Source organism: Salpingoeca rosetta (assembly GCF_000188695.1).
Source record: "Salpingoeca rosetta unplaced genomic scaffold supercont1.4, whole genome shotgun sequence".
NCBI classification, from domain to species: Eukaryota; class Choanoflagellata; order Craspedida; family Salpingoecidae; genus Salpingoeca; species Salpingoeca rosetta.
This window is the reverse complement of record NW_004754930.1, coordinates 1,496,496-1,505,986: the sequence shown is the minus strand read 5'-3', so window position 1 is coordinate 1,505,986 and position 9,491 is coordinate 1,496,496. Positions and strand designations below refer to the sequence as shown.

Below are 9,491 nucleotides of genomic sequence, written 5' to 3'. Positions count from 1 at the left end.
TCCTGCGGCAGCTGCTCATGGACCTCGACGAGCCCGAGGCTGGAGCCACCAAGATGCTGACAGATAACCAGGCGGCCATCGCCATCGGCAACGACCACGTCACCAAGCCGCGCACGAAGCACATCCGGGTACGCCACCACTTCGTGCGGGAGCTCATCGCCGACGGAACCATTGTGCTGCAGCACTGTCCCGGCACACGGATGGTTGCCGACGCGCTGACCAAGGCACTGGACAAGCAGACCTTCGAGCAGCACCTTCCACGACTGGTGGGAACAGCGACGGCTGAGACGGAGCAGAGGAAGGCAGTTGAGGGGGAGAGTTGAGAGTCAGTGAGTTTCTGTTTTGTGTTGAGTCCTTCCTAATTTGCCTTCTCATGTGGTTTTGTCTTGTTTGCCAACAACACCTGCTTTGTGGTTTTTCCGTTGACAAACATTCCTTTCTCTCTGCTGGCATGCATGTGTGCCAACTGCCTCTCCTCTCCTCCTCCTTCCCCTGCACACGTGAGTTGTGTGCCATGTGTGTGTGCATGCCCGTCATGCTTGGCAAATGCCATGTGTGCGTGCCATGCAGTGTTGTGAAGTGTTGTCTGTTGTGTATGCTTGCCTGCAAGCCTTCATAGCTTGTTTGCACAGTTAAGACTACTTTCCACGTTACATTGCGTGAGCATGTTCACCATCCGTAGCGTTTGCAGCTAGCTACATATGTCTGTTTGCTCTGTGGTGTTTGAGAAGGTTTTGTTCGCAGCGTGTGGTGTCTTAGTTCATGCTCCTCGTGCTCTCTGCTTCGTAAGCAAACACTGTTTCACATGCACTGCTCGCCCCTGTTCATCATCAAGTCCTCGAGTCGTGTGCAGTGCAATGACACGCGTGTGTTTAATTCTCAATCAAGCTGCATGGCGCGGTCGTCTTGACTGAACAATTCGGGAACAAATACACCAAGACGATCAAGTTGGGTCACAAATGGTTTCAACAGGACAGCTGTCTCATCTGTCGCTCGTGGTTGCTTTGCTGAAAATAGCCTTGCGTACAAGACCGCCAAGATGTTTGCCAAGTGTTTCACCGGAAATCTGCGCCAGACCACGGACATCTTTTCCATGTCTTCGCCCAAGCGTCCACTCAACCTGGGATGGGGTATGACAAACCGGGGGGGGGGTGTGTGGTGTGACGACATGGACGACAGAAGAGTGCGGGGCAGGTCATTGATCCTTCTATCTAGCAGGAGATGCACGGCCACCATGTATGCGGCGGAAAGTACCTGAGCATCGAGAAAATAACGTCCAATACTTGAAACACGCGAGGATCGAGGGACTTGTGGATCTGAGATTGCATCCATGACGATGAATATGTGCGCATGAAGGAAGGTGATCAGGGACAGTAGAATGGCGGCGGCATACATACATACATGCATACATACATACATACATACATACATACATACATACATACATACATACATACATACATGCATGCATACATACATACATACATACATACATACATACATACATACATACATACACACATACATACAATACAATATAAACAGCAGTCACGTCGTACCTTCTGCAAGCGGACACATTCAGCGTGCTGAGCTCGCAGCAGACTTGCTACCAACGGCGCAGCAATGGCATACTCATCAGGTACCTGCGCAATGAACCAAATCAATCCAGTGCATGGCGAGAGAGATATGTGAGAAACACGCTGAGCGAGCAGGACGAAACATGACGCCACGAAAATAGCCTCTCCGTGCAACGCTTCTAGGATCTGCTGTTTGATGTGGCATCTATGCTATGCCCAATGACGCAATCACAGACGCCTCGTGTGTCAAGTGCATCTTCTACGACTTCAACCACGCCTCTCAAAATTCCACGAGGAGGTCGGCCAATCAATCACCTTCACGGCTGCCACCAACAGATGAAGAAGAACGGGACACTCCTTCATCAAGGAGTCCACTTCTCGATCAAAGGGGTCAAGCGTGGGTGGTCTGTGATTTGGAGCAGAAGGCCAGGGACATGAATGGTTGAATGTGCGAGCACGAGCGGGAGTGAGGGGGACCGAAGGTCACACGTGAGGCCGATACGCACGCAAGAGCTCCCAACGCATGTCAGCGATTGCCAGTTGGAGCACAGACAGGCACAACGACTAACGTGAGGCAGTCAAGCGGTACTTCTGCTGGCTCCACCGGGGCTGGAACTTGCATGAGGTCACGAAGTGCCAGAAGCTGTTGCAGGTGAGACAAGAAGCATGTTGCAGTAGGCACGGCGGCGTGAGAGGCAGGGCACAAACGTGGAGCTCGACTCTGGGCATTAGCGAACAAGTATTCTGGAAAAGCACTGCATGAAACACAGACACAGACAGACAGACATACACAGACATACACACATGCTCACACTCGCACACAGACACACACTCGCACACAGACAGACACTGACAGACAGACAGACAGACAGACAGACAGACAGACACACACACACACACACACACACACACACACAGACAGACAGACACAGACACAGAGGCACACACGCGCGCGCACACAAAGAAGCCACAGGCCATACCAGTGCCGTCCGAGCACGTGTGTCCGCCATCCCGCTTGCAACACTTGTTGCCCAGCCTTCCCACTGCAACAAGAGGAGCACGGGCACCACGAATATAAAATGGGCAAAGGATGGCACGAACGACCCATGCACAGGGGGGACCTTGGTCGGCACATATTCGCGCAAGCCCAAACACAAGCTCACTCAGAATGCACCAGCACACAAACATGAACGGGCACAAACTGCAGCGCCGGGGCAACGCGCCACATCGCAGGCTGATCGAACCCACACGCACTCTTTTCCTGTCGATGAAATTCCCTGTAGCTTCCCTGTTGAGCAGGACATGTGGTACACCATGGTGAGACAAGCCATGTAGAATGATCAGGCCAAGCCGGGCGCAGTTACACTGGTGGGCGATATGAAAATAAGGAAACCCCACCGAACATCACGTCTGTGGCGCCCGTGCTTCATGTGCCGAAAGGATCGCCCTGAAAGACAATGGCAAACGTGTGCCGTGTGTGTGTGTGTGTGTGTGTGTGTGTGTGTGTGTGTGTGTGTGTGTGTGTGTGTGTGTGTGTGTGTGTGTAGAATGATCCAGAGTGAGGGCATGAAGATGTGCGCGACAACATCGCAGCAGCAAGACGAGGGTCGACGACAGACTCGCGAAACCTTTGCTTGTGTTGGTCACGGCTTCGAACAAGTTGCTTGCTTGACTCTGTCAAAATGGTATGCGTGCACGTGTGTTTAGGTGGCGGCAACAGGTCTGCACATACTGCAAGCTACACGGAGCCCGCAAGCAAGGAACCCGCAGCAAAGCGGTAGCCGAGGAACGGTAGCAACAGGGATGCCACAACGCACAAGCCTGTACAGGCACAAACACAGACACATAGGCAGACAAATATACACAGCACGCACACGCACACGCACACACACACACACACACACAGCGCACTCACGCATCATTGTGTTTGTTACCTGAGCGGAGTAAGAGGCGTGCCTGTGACGGTGACTTGGTGTTGAACACGTGCCCACGACAATGCGGAGGAAGGACGCAGCCGCTGCAGTGCTATGGTACTTCAACATGGCCGCGTACACACCGTGCATGGATGCAAGATCCTGCAAGCGATTCAGGCAAGGCGACGTGTGATACGTTAAGATTGGTCAAAACACTGCATGAGACAGACCGTGACAAGCGAGCAAGCAGCCATTCGCAGATGAAACCATGAAGGAGCGATCAATGTCAAGGCTGCAGACCTCTGACGTGACGACATGCTGGTTGGCGATGATGGCGGTTTCCAAGCTGGAGAGAATCTGCGGTGCCGGATGTACGGCACAAGGTGTGGGTTCAGTGTTGCGCTCCACCTCCATGCCCCACAGCATGGCCCAGCTGATGGCAAGGGCACGTTGGCACTGCCCATGCCCATGCCCGTGCCCGTGGTGCTGTTGTGCCTGGGGCTGGATCGAAGCGGGCGCACTGGGAAGAGCCGCATGATGCGACACAACCTCTGCCAATAGGGCATGAAGCGGCCGTCGACATTCCGTGCCAGAGGAGTGGTGGCGTGGGATGTGGAAAAATGCGCTCATGTTCCACAGCGTGTTGGCAAGTGTGAGGGCGGCTGGGATGTCGCGGGGTGACTCCAACATGTTACCGAGAACGCCGACGGCGAGCTCCGAACCGCGAGCAGGGCTGTGCTGAAAGATGCGAGCCAAGAGCCCGACCAGCGCTTTCACGGAAAACGCAAAAGTGTGTTTGGATTGCGGACTCAACGCAGACTGCATGGCTGCCTTGCATGCGTCCACGTCGACATGATGGCACGCAACTGCCATGCACACAATCAGGTCTTGCAGGTGATGGCACGCGGTCGATGAGGCCTGCGCTGCATCGGCTGCAGTTCGTGCTGGCGGTGCTGTCGATGCGGCTGGAGCGGCGGCGCTCTCGGGCTCCATGATCGAAGGGTCTGTTGGGCCCAGCACCCGTTGCGCCTCGACAGCAAGCCAGTCCCCAAGCAGCAGGCGATACCACGGCCATGTTGCCGGCGCGGTGGACACCCAGCGGCCGTCTCGGTGCAGGATAGTATGGTAGTGCACGTGGTGGTGATGGTGGTGGTACTGGTGATCGGCATTGTCGTCATCGTCGTTGCTGGCGTGGCCCGTGGAGCTTGAGATGATGGTGCTGGCCAGTGCCTCCAGTGCTGGCGCAACCATTGGCATCAACAAGGAAGACGACAAAGAAGGGCTTGGCGTGGCGGTGGACGTTGGGATGCGGCTAACATCCTCTGCTTGCCCCGGCGGCGGGAGCTGAAGCAGCTTGAAGAGGGTGTGCAGCAGCATGCCCCAGTCACAAGCGTTGCCGGCTGCAAAGTTCCAGCTGCCGTCGCCGAGGACGAGCCCTGCTGCAGGAAGGTGAACCTGTGAGAGGATGTCACCCAAGACGGCGGCAGCGCGCTTAACATCGTTTGGAAACGCAGACTGCAGACCTGTGAGCACAAGCACATGGCCACCGTGCATCATAAGGTGGCCAGCTATGGCGGTGGCACTCCGGTTGCTGGTGTAGTGGCGGCTGCTGGCTGAGGATGAGACAGAAGTGGCCGGGAGTGGTCTATGGTGGGTTGGACTGTCGTGGGGGAGTGTTACCAAGCGGGCCAGCGCCCGAACAAGTGGTGGGCTGGAGAGGCTTTGGTAAGATGCAACGCTCTTGAAGATTGTGGGCGCGTGGTTACCCCAGTCGGCTGGGTTGGCGCAGATGAGGTCCAGCACGGCCTCGCTGGCGCAGACGCACAGAACGCGCTGGGTGATGGAGGGCAGTCTCTTCCATATGGCTGGCCACTGGCCAGTTGGCAGCTGGCGAGTTGTTGACAGGGCATGTTGCACGAAGGCGATGACAGTGGCCAGTGCAGCGTCCTCCTCAAACAGCGTGATCATGGCGAGCACAGCGGTGCGAGTGCGAACGGTTGCTTTCTGTTGTCGACCGCCAAGCGGCCGCACTGCTGGTGCTGTGGGTGCTTGCTGGCCTTGCAAGATTGCGCTGGCGTGCGCCCAGCCTTCTTGGGGCGGCGTTGTACTGCGCAGGCGGGCGTAAGCCAAGTGCACGACCTCGTCCAACCAGTCAAGGAGGCGATTGGTGTCATCGGCTGGTGATCCACTGCTCACTGTTTGTCGCTGCCACGCCGTCCTTGCGTCCTTGAGCCACTGCGTGTACGAGAGCCCTAGTCCTGAGGCATTGTCAACAGCACCTTGGCTCTCTCCTTGTTGGCTGTGTTGCTGAACGGTTGTTGTTACCGCTGCCGTGGATTGGGTGGTCGCTGCCTGCACGCAGCCCAGCATCACCTGATACAACGCTTCCATATCGCCGTCGTCGTCTTGATGAAGTAAAGGCCTTTAAAAAGTACATGCGCCTCAATGTAGGCCAGTGTGTAAGTGTGTGTGTGAGTGTGTGTGTGTGTGTGTGTGAGTGTGTGTGAGTGTGTGTGTGTGATGGTGTGTGTGTGTGTGTGATGGTGTGTGTGTGTGTGTGTGTGTGGGGATGTGATTGATGGTGTGTGTGTGTGTGATGGTGTGTGTGTGTTGTGTGTCGTATTCCGTGTGTTGTTCGTTTGGTCAGTTCATGCGTGCGTTCGCTCACTCCACACTGCGCAACAACCAACATCAACAGACACACATCAATGAAAAGCAAGAGAGTCAAGTAACGGCAAGCTAACAAAAGGTATTGGTCGAGAAAAATCGAGCATTGTTGCTGCTGTTGCTGTTGCTGCTGTTGTCGTCGTCATCGTCTGCATTGGCTGGGATCATGCTTTTCTCCAGTCATCATCATCATCATCACCATCGTCATCATCGTCCTTAACCACCACCACCTCCTACGAGCTACAGCAAAGGAATGGCTTTGGTGAAGCCCGTCGGTCCAATCATGCCAATGATGTCGTACTCGCTCAGGGCATACCAGCGACACACGGCGTGGTCAGGGTGCGCCTTGCACACTTCCGCAAGCGCCGATTGCACTTTCTGAAAGGCAATGACCTGTGGTTTGCAGTGTACCAGTTGCGCAACATTGGCCAAGTCGAGCATGGAATGCAAGCCAAAGTGGGTGTTGTCGTGATGAGCACGCGTGTTGAAGGCAAGCAGAAGCACAAGCAATGGTGGTGATGGCGTGACAACGTGATGTGAACGCAGATGAGCGATAGGCCGCGTGACGCACGGCGTGCACACGCACACGCAAGTGCGAACGCGCATGCGAGCATGCGACGTGTCACTCATCACGCCCACACACACACACACACACACACACACACATACACACACACACACACACACACACACACATACACACACACACACACACACACACGCAGAACCATTCACCCCACAGTTCCCCTGCTTACACGCACAAAACCCAATTGGAAAACAAGCAGAGTGGCAAATGGACAGACCTCATCCTGAAAGTCGGGCGGCTGCTGGGCAATGAGATCATCCAATCGCTTGTTTGCCAGCTCCCACATGCGGTAGTCAAGCGGCAGCAGGTTCTTGATTGCATCGCGCACCTTGGGCTCAAGCCCACGCGCCCGAGGGGCGGCCTTCATCATCTTGCCATCAAAGCGGCGGCCTGTCTCCACGGGCTTGAGATACGTGATGTCCAACAGGCTCCAGTTGAACATGCGCCGCATCAGCACCAGGCACTCATCAAGCCGCTCCCGCAACAGAATCAAATCAAACCGGGACAGGTGGCGCGTCACAAACTCCTCAAACTGCGCGTTGGTGCGCACGGAGAGCTCCTGCATCTGCAAGTTGCGGTTGAAGCGGTGTGACAGAAACTCGTCCAGCACCTGCGACGGCGGTTTCTTTTGCGCCTTGGGAATGATGAAGAAGTACAGCCAGTTGATGTAGTGCTGGCTCGGCTCCTCAAACATGATGGTCAGCTTGTAGTCACTCCCCAGCAGCGTGTTGTAGTACGACACTGCCGTGTCAAAGTCCGAGTGCCACATGCCCTTGGCCGAGATCTGGCTCATAGACATGTCGTAGGTGCCCACCTCCCCCTGCTTCTGCAGCGCCTCAGCGTTGAGCTCTTCCGGCGGGTTGAACGGCCAGCTGCCCACGTGCCGCACGCGCAGGTGGTGGCGCGCGGCGTACCTAAAGTACAGCGCAGACAGGATGGCTGCCCCCGTGCGGTGGGTGGCCGGGAACGCCACCTTCTTCACGGAGGGCTGCTTCGGGTCGTTCCAGTACATGTTGTACTGCGCCAGCAGCTCCCACACGGGGCGGAACGTGTTCAGATCAAACGTCTGTGCGCCTGCCCCGGCCAGCGCGGACCAGCGCAGGTACGCCTTGCTGCTCAGCGGCCACTCCTGCGGCGACGGGTCGTGAAAGGAGCACGTGCGCAGCACGGGGTCGTGCAGCCGCGCCGGAAGCGTCGCCAGGGCAAGCTCCACCCGCGTCTTGGGGCGCTCGGTCGGCACCTGCAGGACGCCCGCGGCGTCAAATTCGAGCAGGTTCATGTACCCCGTGACGATGCTCGTGGCCACGCCGGCGACGTTGCGGTACACGACGCGGCCTCGGTTGCGCGCATCCGTCTCGTTGGTGTAGTCGTACTCGAGCTCGTGGCCCAGCGTCGCCAGCGGGCCGTCCCAGGGCGCCAGCACCAGCACGGGGTTGTCCTGCGCGTACTCCTTGCGGAAGGTGTTGAGCATGACGAGAGCATCAAAGGCGCAGCGCCGGGCACGGCCCATGGGCTTCATGGACCGCGCATAGAAGTCGCGCAGCGCCTGCGTGGTGCCCATGGCCACGCGCACGGAGACCATGGTCGCCTTCTCGTTGATGCGCAGGAAGCCCGCAAAGCACTCCACCTGGTCCATGGTCACCACGGGGTTGTTCACAAACAGCACCAGCCCGTTGCGCGTGGGCACCGTGGTGAACGGGTTGCGCTGGAAGAACGTGTCCACCCGCGCGTGCAGGGCCAGCTCGTACCGCTGCTTGTACCGCTGAAGGAACGTTTCAAACAGCGCAAAGTACAGCACGTCCTCGGTTGGCTTGGTCACGTACGCGTCCTGGTACGCCTGCACCACCTTTGCGTTGTCAAACTCCACCACGCGCATGCCGCACTGGCCCTTGACCGTGGGCTCCACCCAGTCGCGGCTGGGCGCAAACACCACCACGTCCGCCGTGCTCCCGACGGCGCGCAGCGAGCGCACCAGTAGCGCCAGTGACGCCCGCGCCTGCTCGTTGTGGCTGTCAATCACCACCATGACCACGTTGCGCTTGGTGTCCCCCCCTGGCGGTGGCGCCGCCCCGGCCTGCACGCGCGGAGGGCCGTGGTTCGCCTCGTCCCGCACGCTCTGCAGCCGGGCAAATGCAAAGATGGGGGCCGACCCCTTGTTGTCTGCGCCGGCGCAGGGCATGTACGTGTCAATCTCGGAGACGGCGGCGTCCAGGGCGTCGATGTGCTGCGGGCGGCGCGGCGGCTCGGAAATGAGCGCAGACTGCTGGCAGATGGCGTCGTGGGCAACCTGGTCTGGGAATGGCGGGGTGAGGGTGCAGTTCCAGCTGGTGACGAGCTGCCACCGGCGGCTCTCCAGGTCGCGCTCGGCGAGCTTGTCCGTCTGCTCCACAATGGAGGGCGTCTGCAGGATGCGTTGGTACATGTCGTGGATGTGGTAGGTGGTGTTGGCCTTGACGGAGTGGATGGTTGCGGTCTTCACCAGCGTCACTGGCTCCCGCTTCTCGTACTTGTCCAGCGTGCGCATGATGTACTTCTGGTCGTGGCTGTTGTGCACGAGGTCCAGCCCACCAAACATGCGCGCATTGGTGTTGATACAGCGCACACCCGAGTGCTGGTACAGCACAGAGGAGATGGCTGCGTCCTCCAGTGCAGTGACGGAGGGGGAGTCGCGGAAGTACGGTCCGACAATCCGCAGCAGTTCCCGGCTGAGGACATATCCTGCGCCACCGTGGCAGAAGCCTATGGTGG

At 57.6% G+C, this 9,491-nt stretch overlaps 3 protein-coding genes across 3 annotated transcripts in view; 1 reads left to right on the top strand and 2 right to left on the bottom strand.

The window, feature by feature from the left end:
• The window catches only part of PTSG_11719 (uncharacterized protein), a gene marked incomplete at both ends in the record, with an annotated part of 12,802 nt that extends 12,479 nt beyond the window's left edge, over positions 1-323 (top strand). The window contains one exon of the mRNA XM_004997313.1: positions 12-323. Within this exon, the coding sequence (XP_004997370.1) occupies positions 12-323 (312 nt within the window). The remainder of the gene's footprint in view (positions 1-11) is intronic.
• A 535-nt stretch (positions 324-858) lies between these two features.
• Positions 859-5,910, bottom strand: PTSG_01397 (uncharacterized protein). Its single transcript, XM_004997312.1, has 11 exons — positions 3,791-5,910; positions 3,512-3,652; positions 3,206-3,251; positions 2,976-3,024; positions 2,832-2,865; positions 2,558-2,620; positions 2,147-2,220; positions 1,893-1,983; positions 1,560-1,643; positions 1,255-1,316; positions 859-1,120 (listed from the first exon to the last, which is right to left on the bottom strand). The coding sequence occupies exons 1-11, from the start codon at positions 5,879-5,881 to the stop codon at positions 880-882; spliced, it is 2,976 nt and encodes a 991-aa protein (XP_004997369.1). The 5' UTR covers positions 5,882-5,910; the 3' UTR covers positions 859-879.
• Positions 5,911-6,397: 487 nt separating this feature from the next.
• PTSG_01396 (uncharacterized protein) overlaps positions 6,398-9,491 on the bottom strand; it is a gene marked incomplete at both ends in the record, with an annotated part of 4,796 nt that continues 1,702 nt past the window's right edge. The window contains 2 exons of the mRNA XM_004997311.1: positions 6,398-6,550; positions 6,961-9,491. The exon at positions 6,961-9,491 is cut by the window's right edge and continues 145 nt beyond it. Of these exons, the coding sequence (XP_004997368.1) occupies positions 6,398-6,550; positions 6,961-9,491 (2,684 nt within the window). The remainder of the gene's footprint in view (positions 6,551-6,960) is intronic.